General features: G+C 45.0%; 1 protein-coding gene across 1 annotated transcript; it reads left to right on the top strand.

Moving 5' to 3' along the window:
* Positions 1 to 14,724: 14,724 nt before the first annotated feature.
* Positions 14,725 to 17,395, top strand: LOC127046314 (zinc finger and SCAN domain-containing protein 29-like). Its single transcript, XM_050943189.1, has 2 exons — positions 14,725 to 15,644; positions 16,795 to 17,395. Exons 1-2 carry the CDS (start codon positions 15,122 to 15,124, stop codon positions 17,298 to 17,300), a joined length of 1,029 nt encoding a protein of 342 aa, XP_050799146.1. The 5' UTR covers positions 14,725 to 15,121; the 3' UTR covers positions 17,301 to 17,395.
* Positions 17,396 to 18,497: the final 1,102 nt, after the last annotated feature.

Raw genomic sequence — 18,497 nt, forward strand, 5'->3', positions numbered from 1 at the left:
GGGGCCTAACCTTCAAGCTAAGGATGGAAAGAAACTGGAGCTCTTCAGGTGGAAGATATACTCCAGCAGAGGGCTCCAGCTTGGCATTGCAAATCAGCAGGTGATCCTTAGCCAATATATCTTTAAATTGTGGGATGTAATGTCCAAATTCTTGGACCTTGTTCCAATGGACTCTAACTCTGAATTCTTGGCCTTAGTGGATAAGGGTAAGGCAGTCACTAGGACATCACTGCAAACCGCACTGGACTCGGCAGACTCTGCAATGCACACCATGTCCTTGGGCATTGCTCCTGGCTGCAGGCCTGGGGCTTCCCCATGGAGATCCAACAGACAATCTAGGATTTCCCATTCTAGGGCACTACGCTATTCTCAGAAAAGATGGACGTGAAACTCCATAGCTTAAAAGACTCCTGAGGCACTCTAATATTACTGGGGCTATACACTCCGGCCACCCAGCATAGACAATTTAGGCCTCGGCACATGCCATGGCCATAACAGGGCCAGCCTGGGCAGGATGATAATCACAGGCAACCCAGAAATCAGAACCGCCATCACCAATTCCAGCCTCTGAGCAACCGGGGATCTGGGTCGTTTAGGCACCGGGCCTTAGGCAGACCTTTTGAGGATGAGCCCAAGGGCGACATACCAACCAGTCAACTGGATCCTTCTTTCCACTTTTCAGCACATCTATTCCATTCCTACTGGCTGTGGTCCCAAATTACCTCAGACCGTCGGGTCCTTTGCACAGTAGAAGTGGGATACCCTCTCCAGTTCTCTTCGGCCCCCCTCACCTCCCTTCCCCATCCCTCTTCAGGGACCCTTCTCACGAGTAACTCCTTATGCAGGAAGTACAAACCCTCCTATCAGTAGGAGCTGAGGAGGAGGTTCTGCTGGAGCTCAGGGGCAAGGGGTTTTACTCCTGGTATTTCCTAATACTGAAAGCAAAGGGGGGCCTCAGACCCATCTTGGACCTGCGCAACCTCAACAACTTCATGAAGAAACCAAAGTTTCATATGGTCTCTTTGGTCTCCCCGGATCTGGGAGATTGGTATGTCAGCCTCAACTTGAAAGACGCATATGTCCATAGTTCCGGGTGTTCACCAAAAATATATCAGCTGTGGCCACCTTCCTGCAGAAAAGGCAGATTCAGGTATTTCCATACCTTGACAACTGGCTAGTGAAGGGCCGGTCCAGGACACAAGTGAATCAATAGGTCAGTCTGATAAGATCCACCTTTGACTCATTGGGTCTCCTCCTAAACATTCAAAGGTCAATGCTCACCTCTACTCAGAGAATAGAGTTCATAGGGGCGGAGCTAGACTCAAGACAAGCAAGAGCTTTCCTACCTTAGTCCTGCTTTCAGGTCATTCACAATGTCATACAAGATCTCAGACAATTCTCTACAACTACAGCAAGGAGTTGTTTCAGACTTCTGGGTCACATGGCATCTTGAATGTACGTGGTGCAATGTGCGAGGCTCAGACTCAGACCTCTCCAGTCTTGGCTAGCATCCGTGTATCGACCAAGCGGAGACAGCCTAGACAAGGCAGTCACTCTTCTACCATGGGTTCTCAAGTCTCTTCAGTGGTGGCTTGAGCCTCACATGGTGTGTGCAGGGGTCACCTTTGCCAGACCATGCCCCTTGTTATGTCTGGCCACCAATGCCTCAATCATGGGGTGGGAGGTCCACCTCAGAGAGCACAGAACTCAGGGCCTCTGGTTTCCAGAGGAGGTGCTGCTTCACATCAATGTCAGGGAGCTGAGAGCGGTTTGTCTGGTGTGTCAGACCTTTTGGCAAATGCACATCAGTCCTGACAGACAATACAACAGTGATGTTTATATCAGAAGACGAGCGAGCATGCTCCTCTCCCCTATTTCAGGAAGCCCTCACTCTCTGGGAGTTCTGCATATAACACTTGTGTCAAACCTTAGTCCCAGATTTGGACCTTAGCGTCCAAAATATGGGGGTTAGCATGAAAACCTCCAAGCTTAGTTACCAGCTTGGACCTGGTACGGCTGCCACCACCCAAAAAATTAGAGTGTTTTGGGGCACTCTGGTCCCCACAAAAACCTTCCCTGGGGACCCCAAGACCCAAATCCCTTGAGTCTCACAACAAAGGGAAATAATCCTTTTTCCCTTCCCCCCTCCAGGTGCTCCTGGAGAGATACACAGAAGCAACCTCCATGAATCCAAGCAGAGGGAGTCCACCCTCTGTAATTCCAGTCCTGGAAACAAAAGCACTTTCCTCTTCACCCAGAGGGAATGCAAAATCAGGCTAGCAAATCCAACACACACAGATCTCCCCCTGATTTCTTCCTCCCACCAATTCCCTGGTGAGTACAGACTCAATTTCCCTGAAGTTCCCCACTAAAGAAAAATTCCAACAGGTCTTAAAAGAAAGCTTTATATAAAAAAGAAAGAAAAATACATAAAAATGGTCTCTCTGTATTAAGGTGACAAATACAGGGTCAATTGCTTAAAAGAATATTGAATAAACAGCCTTATTCAAAATGAATACAAATCAAAGCACTCCAGCCACTATAGACATGTAAATACAAAAACAACAAAACCATGTTTGGTACTCACAACTTGGAAACAGAAGATTAGAAAACAGAAATCACTTCTCAAAGCTGAGAGAAAAGCAGGCAGACAGACAAAGACTCAGACACAAAATTCCCTCCACCCAGAGTTGAAAAAAATCCTGTTTCCTGATTGGTCCTCTGGTCAGGTGGTTCAGATACTTCTTTCCAGGTGAAAGAGACGTTAACCCTTAGCTATCTGTTTATGACCTCTCTGGGAGTTCTGCATATAACACTTGATACTGCTGGAAACATCCTATCTCCCTGGATCTCAGAACAAGTTGCAGACCATCTCAGTAGGTCTTTTCACAGTCACAAGTGGTCCATTTGCCTGGACATAATAAACAATATCTTCCAATGGTTAGGAGTTTCCCAGATCAACTTGTTCGCCACAAGGGACAACAGGAAGTGCTTGTGATTCTGCTCCTTCTTGAACCACAGCCCGGGCTAACTGGAAGACACATTTCTTTTTCCATGGAAGGACCATCTCTTCTATGCATTCCCTCCTATTCTGCTTGTTCACAAGGTCCTCCTCAAGATCCAGAGCGTCAGAGCCTCTGTGATCCTGGTGGCACCAGCCTGGCCATGTCAGCATTGGTTACTCATGGGGGAATTCTGTGGCACAAAATTAAAAATTCTGCATACAATATTTGAAAAGTCTGCAAAATTCTGCATATTGTATTTGTCAAAATAACAATATAATCATGTCAGCTACAATTATTTTGGTAATTGATTTCAAAATATCTATCAGCAGGCATGTTTGTAATAATATAGACCAAAAAAAAAAAAGATTCTGGTCATTTTTTTTTTTTGGACAAATAGATTCCTTACTAGGCATATTAATACAGCACTTTGTGTAATTCATTTAAATTACAAAACAGAACTGTATTTCCTGCACCTGTCAGAAGCAGTTAAAGGCTTGGGGAATCAGGTGTAACGGAAGAGCTGAGGAAGGGGGAAGGAGACTAGGAGTGAACCTGGAGAATGTTGTGTGTGTGGAGGAGGTTTTTCTTTGGGGGCGAGGGAGAGATAGTTGGGGTTGGGAAGCCTCCCCCAGGCAGACCCTGACTGACCCCAATCCTCTCCCATTCAGTCAGGCATGTCTGTCCCTGTCCCCACATCGCTCATCTCCATGGGTCTCTGCAGTCCCTATCCCCTGTCCCCAAACTCAATGCTGTCACCCCACTAGCTCCTGAGCCCATGCTCCAGTCTGTCCCCCCCCACTCGCCATTCTGAACCCGTGTGTGTGACACACACACCCCAGCAGCGCTATGTGCCCCACTCTGTCCTAACCTGGCTCTGCAGGCAGGATGCTGTGATGAACTCTACTCCTGGGGGAAATCTGCAGCACTGGACATAGAATTTTGTATTTTCCCGCATAAAAAACATTCTGCTAAAGAATTGCTGCAGTTCCGCCTTTTTCCCCACCAGAGGCCGCTGTGGCGCTAGAACAGCCGGCATGAACGCAGGTGGCTGTTCTGGCACCACAGCGCCCTCTGGTGGCATAAAGGCGGAACTGCATCACTTATGCAAAATGTTTTTTATGAGGGAAAATACAAAATTATGCGAGGCAAATAAATTCTGCACGTCTGCAGATACGTAGAATCCCCCCACGAGTAATTGGTACACCATGTTACTGGTGCTATCAGTGGATAGTCTAATCCCCTGACTGTTAGTTCCAGGCATTTATGACTCAACATCATGGCCGTCTCCAGCATCCCAATCTCGTGTCTCTCCACCTCATGCCTTGGAAGCTGCATGGTTGAACCCGCTAGAGCTCACATGCTCAGATTTAGGGAGGTTCTTCTGGGTAGCAGAAAACCATCAAGCGTGTTCATCTAGTCACCTGTTGCAGTTTTGTTGATTTAGACGCTGAAAAGATTTGCATATCTGTGCACTGAAATCTGTGGGATTAACATTAAACACGTGAATAAAATTAGGTATCCATGCTGATGCTGTTAGATCTGTCAGCAGCCTTCAATACCTTTGCTCATGAGAGTTGTGAATTCACCTGCAGACTGCAGTAATGGATGGTACGGTTCTGGCATGGTAATATGTGGAGGTTGTTCACCTTAATTTGGAGCACTATTATTTGGAGTTCCTGCTGGGATCTATCTTAGCTTCTCTCCTGTTCAATGTGTAATTGCAGTTGTTAGGAGGGTTAGTTTAAAGATATGGGCTGCAGTGTTTTCAGTAGGCTGAAGACACTCAGCTCTATGTGTCTCTTTCCTGATCCAACCAATCCTGATGATCATCTATCTCAGTGCCTAAGGGAAATTGTGACATGGATGAGAGCTAGCTGGCTGAAGCTCAGTCCAAATAGGTAGAGTCCCTTGTAGAACCAAGACTTTAGTTTGTAGCTGTCAAAGAAATGGTCTCAATTGTTTACTGATTCATCCAAAAATCAGATGTGTGAATATTTAAAATCTCCTGTTTCTATGTTGATATTAAATGCAGTTTTTCATTTCATTGGCTAAGAACTGAAAAAATAGTGAAATGCATACATACTATTTGTAGTTTTTCAAGCAATTAGCTTTTTGTTATTTAAATGTATGTTCTTAATACATGAAGTAATTAGTCCTGAGTAAGGAACATTTGCTTGCCAAATTAGATTTTCTAAAACATAGCTATTTTTGAGTTAAACAAGCAAAAAAACAGCTCTGAATCTGCTAGAAATATACATTCCCAATGGCTGGACCATTGTTAAAAAGAATTGAAAAAATTGTTTACAGGGTGGAAACCAAGGCCAGAATAATTGTTTTTTTCACAGTCAGAAACCTCAGAAAACAAGAGTTTACAATGGAACTGCAATCTCAGCCACAACTAATTTGTCACTTATGTGCATTGCTAGTCACTTTTCCTTGCATTGAAGCAATCATAATGAAAAAGATGAATACTAACAAAGGACTAAATCCCACAAAAATATAAGTAACATAATTAATAATAATAACTCATGAGAGCATTCACATTGGTTTCAACTGAACTACTCACATGAGTAAAATTACATGTGTTTCCAGGATCAGGCCCAATGATGAGAGTCTGACTAGGGACACCAATTATCTTAATTAGGTCAGATTTAGGTTATGATCAGAAAGGGCCATTGTTATTGCCTAGTCTGACCTCTACCACAGGCCATAGAATTTTACCCATTAATTCCTGTATGAAGTCCAATAATGTGTGATGAAAATAGAGCATATCTCTTAGAAAGAAATCCAGTTCTGGTTTAGGAATTTCAAGTAATAGAGAATCTACTACAGGAAACATTCTGGTTTGACATTTGGACATTTATAGCCCACAACATTGCACATTTGAGACCTCATCATCAAATAAAAGAGGCAAATCCATATATTAGTTATGTTAAAAATATTCTACACGTGTATACCAGGAACGAGAGCATTCCAGGCTCACTTGATCCACAGGCTCCATGCACCTCACAAGTCCTCAGGCAGCATTTCCATTTTCTTTACTAGTATGTCTTATCGTTTTATTAGGAACTATTGTTCATAATGTAAGAATGCATTGCTTTAAAAAATGTTTTAAAATTAAATGACTGTTTGGGGCCAGCCACCACTTTTGTTACCAGATTTGCCCATTACTGTGGGGTATGCTCATTTATTAGGGTTACTCTTCTGGGGGCGGGTTTTTGTAATTCTATCAACATACTGCTTGTGTCACATGTTTTTCATATGGAGCTCTACTTCTCCCTTCTGCAAGTCCCCTCCCAATGGAGCTATCCTGCAGGACCTATGTTCCCTAAGACTGGGTTCCTCCAGCCCCAGAACTGGATGAACACACACACACACACATACACACACACACACACACACACACACACACACACACACACACACACACACACACACACACACACATTAACAGAGCAAGTCTGAGCAGACCAGTCAATCAGCACTTTCAAGCTGCCACCCTTATGTGTCCCAGATTCAGCATGTCCCTATCTACACTCTCACATCACAATTGTACTGTACTTGATGAGCAAACCCCACAGTATTGTATATAAACTTTATACAGGGTAAAACGGATTTATTTGGAGTTTGGACCCTGTTAGGAGTTGAGCATCTGAATGTTAAAGAAAGGAACACTTCTTAACCTGCTTTCAGCTGTTAGGGGATGTAGTTCAGACCTGGGTCTGGGTTTGAAGCAGGCTAGTGGGTCTGGCTTAAACGACTGCCTTTGCTGCTGCCTCTCCCTGCCAAGCTAAAGAAGTGGCCCCTCCCCACAGCTCCCAGCTGTTTGGCACTGCCTGTCCACACAGAGCTAAGGGTAAGCGGGGAGGCTGACTGAAGCTGTTGCGGGGCCTTTAAATTGTGCCCCTCCACCCCTCTCAGCAGGCACCAGTTGTCTCTGGCAGAAGCCCTAGCCCCACCACCCCACTGCAGAGCAGAATCCCTGAGCTCTCCCCCTCCAGTCTGGTAGGCAGAGAATGGGAGGGGACAGCTCTGTGAACCGCACTTTAACTGTAAAAGAGCCGCATGCAGCTCACACGCCACAGTTTGGTCACCCATTGTATTATGTGTATACTGTGATGAGGAGCAACTGTTGGATATGTGTTAAAACTTGCACTTAACAAGCCAGATTCTCTGTTACTCTTTAATCCCTTTGTACCATTCAAATAGCATAAAGGTCTGGATCCTGGCCACAAACAGCCAGCGAAGAATTCCTCTGAAGGAGGAAAACTCTCCACTAACATAAATCCTTAGCTACTTCAGCCTTTGGGGTAAGTTAGAGTAGATCAAACCCCAGATTCAGGGCACAGTGAATGACTCTGAGGTCCCTCATTCTACATTAAGGAAAGTTCAGATGTAGGGCAGAATCTAGTCCAATATGTTTGTGCATATATGTGTATGTAAATTTTAGCCCATGTGAAGGTTGGGAGTACTAGGTGTTAATTTTTTTTACCACTGGACAAAATATGTGTCTTTCCATTGATGTTAATAGAAGATGGATCAGAGTCTGCTCCTACTGCAAGCCTGGCACAATCATTTAAAAAATGAGACAGACACTGTGTTTGTTCACTTCTGTGTTGTTTTTTTTTACTTTGGCTGATCAACCAGAAGGAAAAAACAGCTGACTTACTGAGAGAGAAAAACATAGTACAAAACAGTGAAATACTAATCTGTGTGACTGAGGCAGATATGTATTTGCATGTAATTAAAAAAAAAAGCATAGGGGAAACAAATTAAACTTTAGTCCAGCAAGAACATTTCTGGCTTGCCTTGTGGAAGGCTGTGATAATTGTAAAATCTCCCTTTTTGCTATACCACAGTGTAACCCAAATGCCATGAACAAGACCTATAGATACACCAATCTACTGCATATCACTTGTGTGAATAACAACGACATCTGCAGTTACTCAAGCTCAGATCAAAATTATGAGGCCTTGCAAGCCTTAAGTTTTGGATATAAATTAAATGTCTGTTAGGAGACAGGAAGATATTCCCCCTCTACTTTCATGATATAGTATGACACAAGTGCCTAAGCAAATTGCAGGAGGCATGACCTTCCTCTGAAGTAGCCGGTGTAGGCCAGGTATAATTCCACTGCAGAGTTACTGTGTATCTAATCATCTCAGTCTCTGGAGCATATCAACCCTCTCTGTGAAAAGCCACCCCCATTTTTTTAAAAAAGATTCTTTGGAAAATAGACAATCAAACTCAAGTTCACCACCTTTTGCAAAATGTGTGTGTGTGTGTGTGTGTGTGTGTTGAGGGGAGAGCCTTTATAAATTAACAGGGGCACTTATCTTGAGTTTCAGCAAAAAAGGTATTCCCCCAAAATCCACATGCACACACATTGACACATCTGGATAGTCGGACTGTAACTATATTTCAGAAACCCCATGTTCTCCAAACAATTCTCTTTCTCTTCATTCTTTTTCCTCCTAGTTTAAGTTACTTATTCTTCTCTGGGAACTATAACATTTTCTTTCTTGCTTCTTTCTGAACATATTGGGCTTGATTTAGGTCTGACCTACATCATCAGCAACCTCTGTGGAGATGCAAAGGGTATAAATCAGCATACTTTTGAATTACCATTGGCCTAATCCTGATTTAAGTAGGAATTTTGGTTGAGCTTCAGGACTGGACCTTTTAGGTACACCTGCATGGCAAGCAGACATGATGAGATAAGTGGATAATGACATAACTGGCTCTGTGAATGAGGGGAAAACAGTGGACACGTTATTCCTTGACTTTAGCAAAACTTTTGATACCATCTCCCACAGTATTCTTGCCAGCAAGTTAAAGAATTATGGGCTGGATGAATGGACTATAAGGTAGATAGAAAGCTGGCTTGATCATCAGACTTAACAGGTAGTGATCAATGGCTACATTTCTAGTTGGCAGCCAGTATGAAGTGGAGTGCCCCAAGGGTCTGTCCTGGGGCTGGCTTTGTTCAATATCTTCATTAATGATCTGGAGGATGGCGAGGACTGCACTCTCATCAAGTTTGCAGATGACACTAAACTGGGAGGAGTGGTAGATACACTGGAGAGTAGCAATTGGATACAGAGGGACCTAGACAAATTAGAGGATTGGGCCAAAAGAAATCTGATGAGGTTCAACAAGGACAAGTGCAGAATCCTGCACTTAGGACAAAAGAATCTCATGCATTGCTTCAGACTGGGGACCAAGTGGCTAGGCAGCAGTTCTGCAGAAAAGGACCTAGGGAATTACAGTGGACGAGAAGCTGGATCTGAGTCAACAGTGTGCTCTTGTTGCCAAGAAGGCCAACGGCATTTTGGGCTGTATAAGTAGGGGCATTGCCAGCAGATCAAGGGATGTGATTGTTCCCATCTGTTCGACATTGGTGAGGCCTCATCTGGAGTACTGTGTCCAGTTTTGGGTCCCACACTGCAAGAAGGATGTGGAAAAATTGGAAAGAGTCCAGCGAAGGGCAATACAAATGATTAGAGGACTGGAGCACATGACTTATGAGGAGAGGCCGAGGGAACTGGGATTATTTAGTCTGCAGAAGAGAAGAATGAGGGGGAATTTGATAGCTGCTTTCAACTACCTGAAAGGGAGTTCCAAAGAGGATGGATCTAGACTGTTCTCAGTGGTACCAGATGACAGAACAAGGCGTAATGGTCTCAAGTTGCAGTGGGGGAGGTTTAGGTTGGATATTAGGTTGGAAAAACTTTTTCACTAAGAGGGCGGTGAAGCACTGGAATGGGTTGCCTAGGGAGGTGGTGAAATCTCCATCCTTAGAGGTTTTTAAGATCAGGCTTGACAAAGCTCTGGCTGGGATGATTTAGTTGGGGATTGGTCCTGCTTTGAGCAGGAGGTTGGACTAGATGACCCTGATATTCTATGATTCTGTGAACCTGTGGCAGCAGACCCATCCCTAGGTTTCAGAACACAAGTCTGTATGTCTACACAGCTATTTTTAGTGTCATAGCATCAGCTCCATGAGTACATGTCTGTCGACCCTGGCTCTGAGACTCACTGATGCAGGTTTCTGCTTGCCATGTAGATGTACCATTAGTTACCTTAGGGCTCGAGCCAAAGCCAATTAAAGTAAATTAAAAGACTCCAATTGACTTGAATGGGGCTTTGAATCAGGCCTGTATATAATCTGTCTTCAGAACCTCTCTTCACAGTCCCCCTGCCAGGCTCTCTCAGGAATTTTTGTGCTAATTACAAACCACTCATCAGAGATAGGAAATCTATAAAGTAGGGAATGTTTTGTAGAAAGGATCCTGGAGCTTCTCTACTTTTCAGAGTAGCAGCTGTGTTAGTCTGTATGGGGAAATAGATTCAATATGTGTAATGACCCAGCCACTCCCAGTCTCTATTTGAATCTATTTCCCCATGTTAAGTATCCTCACACCTTCTTGTCAACTGTCTAAAATGGGCCATCATGATTATCACTACAAAAGATTTTTTTCTCCTACTAATAATACCTCACCTTAATTAATTAGCCTCTTACAGTCGATATGGCTACTTCCACCTTTTCATGTTGTCTGTATGTATATATATTTCTTACCATATATTCCATTCTATGCATCTGATGAAGTGGGCTGTAGCCCATGAAAGCTTATGCTCAAATAAATTTGTTGGTCTCCAAGGTGCCACAAGTACTCTTGTTCTTTCTCTGATAGTTGTAACCCAAGGTTCTACAGAAAATAAAAAAGTGAGGGTGAAAAGTTATATATGCCAGACTGTAATTAATAAAACAGTACTCAGACATCAGTGCACCTTTATAAGGGCAGGGACTTGAATTAAGGTGGAGGGATTCATAAGACAACATTTGTGAGCTTTGACCTGATTAGTCCTTTTCTCTTATTGTTTACACTGTGTCTTTAGAAAACTTCCTTTGTATGCTAACATACAAGGAAGCCATTTGAGATAAGAAGAGTTGTGTTTAAAGAAGTTTCCTAAGGGTTATTGAATAGATTGTAGAAATCTAACATCCATTTCAGATACTATTAAGGCATTTTAGGACCCTGCTGGGTGATTTTAGTAGAAAATAACCACTGTAATAAAATCTAAGGGCTAGATTCTGTATTGCATCTCCTTGGAGACACAGCACAGAAGGTGCAGGCAGGGATGTGGAGTGAGGTATGGGAATGATAGGGTGTTAGCTAGTTAGTTATTGTTGTCTTTTTGATAGGGTTTCCTTTTTTTTTTTTTTCAGACTGTTTTCTTTTGCTTGACTTCTCAAGTGGTAGTGTGGTATCAAGTGGCTATGCATCCATTCCCAGGCTTCAGGAACCGCCCATCATGCAGGATAATTATGCAACTAAATTATAGGCAGACTAGGTGCCTCATCTGCTTTGGAATATGGTAAATCACCGATAGATGTGCTGTATGCAAATCCTTCTCTGGATAGACTCAAATATCTAGAGAGTCCTGACTCAAGATATACCTCATGGAGAGGTCAATGCGCTCAGCCTCTGATCCTGGCCAGCCTGGGAATGACCAGTTGGAGTATGTGTCTCAAACCCGGTTTCGCAAGGTTCATGAGAGTAGCCAACCCTCCACCTGGCAGCCACAAAGCCCAGCTCCATTGTCATGGTCTGCCCCTGAAGACCGATTGGCAGAGTTCCAGAGTGGCTGATTGGCCCACTGGCCCTACGTAAGCCAACAGCAGAAACAGGAAGTTGTCTGAACAACTGGGCTCCACCCCACTTTGGACTGCATGCCTTGTGCTTCCTGCTGCCCACTCCTGCTACCTACTACCATTCCTGGTTCCCCAGCTTGATCTTCTGGCATCCCAACTCAGCCTGACTCCTGGCATCTGACATGTGGTTCTTGACCTTCAGTCTTCTCCTCCCTCTGACCTCCTGGTATCCTGACCTGACCTGCCTCTGGTTCCTGACTTGTGGGTCTGATCTCCAATTTGTCTCCTGCTTTTGACATCCTGGTGTCCTGATTCAGTCGATTCTTGACTCTGGCTCATGACTGTGGACCTTGGCTCTGACTGCTAGGTCTGGCTGCCCACTTTCTAACTGATGCAGCATGCCTCCTCCAGAAGTAGTCTGGCAGTGACTTCTTCATCTGGTCTTTTGCTGAAATGTTCTGCCTCTAACAGAGGAAAGAAGTATCACAAAACTTCCATGGAAAAAGGGTGCTGAGCACCATTCCCAGGCCCATCTCGAAGCCCTAAAACCTCTGTCTCTTTGGAGTATAAGGTTAGCTCAGCACACTAGAAGGGCTCCTCAAACACCTGTGAGGACTTAACACTGTATATCAGCTGAAAAATTACCTCTAAGTGTTGCAGTACTGATCCAGTTGAGGCTTCTCTGTCTAGATTTTAGGGATGCAGATTTTTGTCCCCCTCGAACCCCTGGACAAGACTCTAGAGCTGAATCATACCACCACAGGCACAAGTCCCTTGGTAAGAACATACATTCTTGGGGTCCTCCACATTGGCCTCTATCCCCTTATGCTTACCCTTCTGTGCCTTACTGCATGCCCTGATGGCAGGACCTCCGTATATGGTCTTCTATAACAACTAGGCCTCATTACAACCTCATTCAAAATTCCTGTCAAAGATGGTCTCAAAATTCCACCTAAATCAAGTCATACGTCTTCTGATATTTTTTTCTGAAACTGTATGCTTACAAAGATGAAGAAAAGCAGCACTCACTGGATATCCATAGGATTCTGTCCTTATACTTGGACAGAACAAAACATTTTAGAGTTTTTTCAAGACTCTTTGTGGCTTGTGCAGAAAGAATGAAGGGTCATCCTGTCTCAGCCCAGAAGATATCCAGTTAGATCTTTCTACATCAGAATTTGTTATGACTTAGCTAATGATACACCATCATCAAAAATTATTGCAAATGCAACTAGAGCTCAGGTCACATCCTTGCTGAGTAATGTTCCCATACTGAACATTTGTAGACTGTTACATGGTCATATATTCATTAAACATTATGCCTCCATGGAAGCCTCTAGAGCCAGTGCAAACTTTGGAAAGACAGTTCCTCAGTCACTGTTGAAATAGATTTTTCATCCTCACCTTCATCTTGAGTACTGGTTGGGAGTACAAAGAATGGACTATGTATGTGGACAATCACTTGAAGGAGAGAGAAAGGATTACTTACTAGTACAGTAATTGTTATTCTTTGAGATGTATTGTCCACATATATATTCCATGACCTGTCCTCCATTCCCTCTACTACAGAGTCTATTATAAGTAAGATTTTGGTGGCAAAGGAACTGAGAGGCAGTTGAAGCAGCCCTTGGTTGAAGGCATGAAGACACATGTGCCATCCTAATGGATACTGCCAAACAAAAGGCATCTGCTTGAGTGCACTGGGTGCACACACACCAAGAGGGAAAATATATGTGTGGTCAATATATAACAACAGTTACTGTGCAGGTAAATAACCATTTTTATAGCACAAGAAAGAGAAAAGGGAAATTGCCAAACACTCCTAACCTTGGAAAATTTCCTAACTGAAAATTCATCCTGACCTCATTGCTGACATAGAGAACACTGCCTGAATTTGATCAGCAAGTTTAATGATTACTTTCCCAACAGCATAACAAGTGAGAATTGGGTCAGGGACCCATTTTCAATAGAAGATTGTCAGATGGCTTTTCAGCAAAGGAAAAGGAAGAATTTATTGAACTGTCATGTGATGGTGGATTCAAGGTCAAATTCAACAAAGTAGAGCTCAGTGACCTTTGGTTGAGAAAGAGAGAGGAGTTTGCCCTGATATCAAATAGAGCTTTGAAATTTTTGGTGCCCTTAGTGCTACATACTATGCAAGACTGTCCTGATCACTATTAAAGCAAGTATAGAACTGGATCTTCAGCTGAATCTCACCAATATCTCACCTGACATAAATTAACTATGTGCTCTGAAGCAAGTACACCAGTCTCTCTTTTTTGTTTTGCTTTGGTTGTTCATTCTCCAAGATACTTAATGTTTTGTAACAAAATGAACTTTGGATCATGTTCAATAATCACATAGAATTAGCAGAAGCTTTGAATTTAAATTAAACAAGTCAAAAAGTCAAGCCATTGACATAGTTTAGCAGCATACTATAATATAACAAGATGTAATTTATGACATTTAATTATTTCTCATAATTTGAATAACACAAAATACATTAATAATAATGGCTACTGCATTGTGTTTCTTTTCGATTCACTGTCTGAAAACATAAGATGTTTTTGAAAGGATGTTATAATGGAACATTTTAGACTTTCATATTAATTTATTTTACTACAGAGTTCAGAAATCCTTAACTTAAATCTATTAAGGCCTAAAATGTGTACAAAAAAATTGCATATAGTACTTCAAGCATCAGTTTTTTAAGGCGGCAGCATATGAATTTGGGAATTGCTGCAATATATCATATTACACGTTCACCAGCTATTGTGCCCTAAAAATCCCTTGTGTACTTTAGACATGTTTTTATCCTATTTAAACACAGCTGAATTAGACAGCACAATATACATCTTTGTGGTCAGCATAGACAAAGAGACGTTGTGTTCAGCATCATATCAGTTAATCATGGTGAAACTTTTCTGGTTCCATCATCTTTTTTGGTAAGACTCAAACTGTGTTGTGCAGCTGTGACATTAGTGGGTCACTATTCTGTGTCAGCAACACTTGACAGGCCTGACATACTCACTACTCCCAACATTCTGTTGCCATAATCTGTATCTGGGGGCTTGTCTACATCAGAAAGTTGCAGCGCTGGTGAGGGAGTTACAGCGCTGCAACTTTGAAGGTGTACACATCTGCAGGGCATCACCAGCGCTGCAACTCCCTGTTTGCAGCGCTGGCCGTACTCCCGTTTTGTCTCGGGTGTAGAGGATCCAGCGCTGGTGATCCAGCGCTGGTAATGCAATGTAGACACTTACCAGCGCTTTTCTTGACCTCCGTGGAATAAGCAGGTATCCCAGCATACCTGAGGATACCTCTCTGGTAATCAAGAAAACTCCTCTGCCCTGTGCTCACCTGACCCCTCCTTTAAATCCCCCGGGAAATTTAAAAAATCACCTTCCTGTTTGCTCAGTCAGGCGTGGAGTGCAATTAATCAATCAATCATTCAGCGACCATGCCTCCACGCAACAAACGAGCCCCAGCATGGACCAATGCAGAGCTGCAGGATCTAATTAGTGTGTGGGGAGATGAGGCTGTTCAAACACAGCTGCGCTCCAGAAGGAGAAACTACGATACCTATGGTCAGATATCGCAGTCCATGCTGAGAAGGGGCCACGAACGGGACGCCTTGCAATGCAGAGTAAAAATTAAGGAGATGAGGAGTGCATACTGCAAAGCCCGTGAGGGAAACCGACGCTCAGGAGCAGCCCCCACAACCTGCAGGTTTTACAAGGAGCTGGATGCCATACTTGGGTGTGACCCCACCGTGAATCCTAGGAGCACGATGGAGAGTTCAGAGCAGGGAGAAGTGGGGGATGGTGTAGAGGATGAATACAGTGATGCTACTGGCGTTGAGGGGGACACCCCAGAGTCTCAGGACACAGGCAGCCAGGAGCTCTTCTCCAGCCCTGAGGAGACTAGCCAGTCACAGCAGCTGGAAGCGGACGTTGATGAGGAAGCTGAGGATCGTGCTCGTGGTAAGTAGATTGCAATGCTCTGTCCGTCCCCCACCCCCCCTTCCAAGCATGAAACCTGCCCTGCGGTGTGCTCTGTCCGTCCCCCACCCCCCCTTCCAAGCGGGAAACCTGCCCTGCGGGGTGCTTCTTCCTCACCGATCCCCCCTTCCAAGCGTGAAACCTGCCCTGCGGTGTGCTCTGTCCGTCCCCCACCCCCCCTTCCAAGCGGGAACCGTGTCCTGCGGGGTGCTATGTCCGTCCCCCACCCCCCCTTCCAAGCGTGAAACCTGCCCTGCGGTGTGCTCTGTCCGTCCCCCACCCCCCCTTCCAAGCGGGAAACCTGCCCTGCGGTGTGCTCTGTCCGTCCCCCACCCCCCCTTCCAAGCGGGAACCGTGTCCTGCGGGGTGCTTCTTCCTCACCGATCCCCCCTTCCAAGCGTGAAACCTGCCCTGCGGTGTGCTCTGTCCGTCCCCCACCCCCCCTTCCAAGCGTGAAACCTGCCCTGCGGTGTGCGCTGTCCGTCCCCCACCCCCCCTTCCAAGCGGGAAACCTGCCCTGCGGTGTGCTTCTTCCTCACCGATCCCCCCTTCCAAGCGTGAAACCTGCCCTGCGGTGTGCTCTGTCCGTCCCCCACCCCCCCTTCCAAGCGGGAAACCTGCCCTGCGGTGTGCTCTGTCCGTCCCCCACCCCCCCTTCCAAGCGGGAACCGTGTCCTGCGGGGTGCTTCTTCCTCACCGATCCCCCCTTCCAAGCGTGAAACCTGCCCTGCGGTGTGCTCTGTCCGTCCCCCACCCCCCCTTCCAAGCGGGAACCGTGTCCTGCGGGCTGCTTCTTCCTCACCGATCCCCCCTTCCAAGCGTGAAACCTGCCCTGCGGTGTGCTCTGTCCGTCCCCCACCCCGCCTTCCAAGCGGGAACCGTGTCCTGCGGGGTGCTTCTTCCTCACCGATCCCCCCTTCCAAGCAGGAACCAAGGCATCCCACTAACATGGGAGAATTTTAAGCAAAAGTACTCACCCCATTGCTAGACATGTCTTAGCTTTCTTGAACTCTACAGTGTTATGTGAGGTATGTGAGAGGGATGCTACCTACAGTTTCCAATGTCCTTCAAAAGTTGATAATAAACAATGATGCCCCTGTGTATTACATGTCTCTATCTCTATTTTTTCTAGACAACTCGAGTAATGCGGCTGTGTCACCGGCCTCACGTAGATTGCAGAATTTGAGGCGCAATCCTAGGAAATCAAAAGAGGAGCTGATCAAGACCGTTCTGAACCACTACAACAGGGAAAGTAGGAAGACTGAGGAGTGGAGAAAAAGTGTACAGGAATGGAGGCTGACTGAAAGCAGGAGACAGGAATTGTCTGCCAAAAGAATAGCCAGGCAGATGATGAGACTCCTGTCTCGCCAAACCAAGTCTTTTGAGTCCCTTGTAGCCATGCAGGCAAATATATACCGTGATAACCCACAGGCTTCCAAAAGCAATGTTCCTTGTCCCCCTGTGTATCCTCAAAATAGCTTTATGCAGCACCCAGTTCCTTATTATCATCAGCTGCCCCCAACACCTATAACATCACCTAGTAACCAAGATATGTTTAATTCTTACCCAGTGAACTCCACCCCCATCATTCTGCAGCAAAGTAATGGTGAGTTGCATCAGACGGTTACAATTGAGTAAAATAGGAAATAGTAAAACCTCTGAATGTACTGTGAACCACCCATACCCCCTTACCTGTTTTTTACTGTATGACAAATAAAAGGTTTTGGTTTGTATTTCTTTCCATATGTTTTATTGGTGATAGAAATGGCTAATTATACACAGCAAGGTAAAGCAAAGCACAACACATGCACCAAACATTACTGCTGGCTCTCAGCATCAAATTGCTCCCTTATAGCATCCCTAATCCTTGAAGCCCTTTCCTGGGCCTCCCTATTAGCCCTGCTCTCTGGCTGATCAAACTCATTCTCCAAACGTATAACCTCGGAGGTCCATTCCTCACTGAACCTTTCACCCTTCCCTTCACAAATATTATGGAGGGTGCAGCACGCGGATATAACTGCGGTAATGCTGCTTTCCATCAAATCTAGCTTCCCGAACAGACTGCGCCAGCGAGCTTTCAAACGGCCAAAAGCACGCTCCACAGTCATTCTACAGCGGCTCAACCTGTAGTTGAAACGTTCCTTGCTCCTGTCAAGCTTCCCAGTATATGGTTTCATGAGCCATGGCATTAATGGGTAAGCGGGGTCTCCCAGAATCACGATGGGCATTTCCACGTCCCCTACTGTTATATTGTGATCTGGGAAAAAGGTCCCGGCCCTAAGCCTCCTGAACAGGGCACTGTTCCTAAATATGCGTGCATCGTGCACCTTTCCAGGCCATCCAGAGTAAATGTCAGTGAAATGCCCACGGTGATCCACAAGCGCTTGCAGAACCACAGAGAAGTACCCCTTGCGATTAATATACTCCGATGCCAGGTGGGGTGGAGAGATAATAGGAATATGCGTCCCATCTACTGCCCCTCCACAGTTAGGGAAGCCCATTTCTGCAAAGCCATCTAAAATGTCCTGCACGTTACCAAGAGTCACGGTTCTTCTTGTCAGTGTTCGATTAATGGCCCTGCAAACTTGCATCAGCACCATTCCAACGGTGGACTTTCCCACTCCGAACTGGTTCGCCACAGATCGGAAACAGTCTGGAGTTGCCAGCTTCCAGATTGCAATAGCCACCCGCTTCTCCACAGAAAGGGCATCTCTAAATCTCGTGTTCATGCGCTGCAGGTTGGGGGCGAGATCATCACAAAGTCCCATGAAAGTGGCTTTCCTCATACGAAAGTTCTGCAGCCACTGCTCGTCATCCCATAATTGCAGGACGATG

This window comes from Gopherus flavomarginatus, chromosome 3 (assembly GCF_025201925.1).
Source record: "Gopherus flavomarginatus isolate rGopFla2 chromosome 3, rGopFla2.mat.asm, whole genome shotgun sequence".
NCBI lineage: Eukaryota > Metazoa > Chordata > Testudines > Testudinidae > Gopherus > Gopherus flavomarginatus.

Excerpts from the sequence above, each read along its gene's own strand:
- LOC127046314 (XM_050943189.1), top strand. The coding sequence starts at position 15,122 with ATGCCTCCACGCAACAAACGAGCCCCAGCATGGACCAATGCAGAGCTG. Across the intron at positions 15,645-16,794 it reads AGCTGAGGATCGTGCTCGTG|ACAACTCGAGTAATGCGGCT; the intron begins GTAAGTAGATTG and ends TATTTTTTCTAG.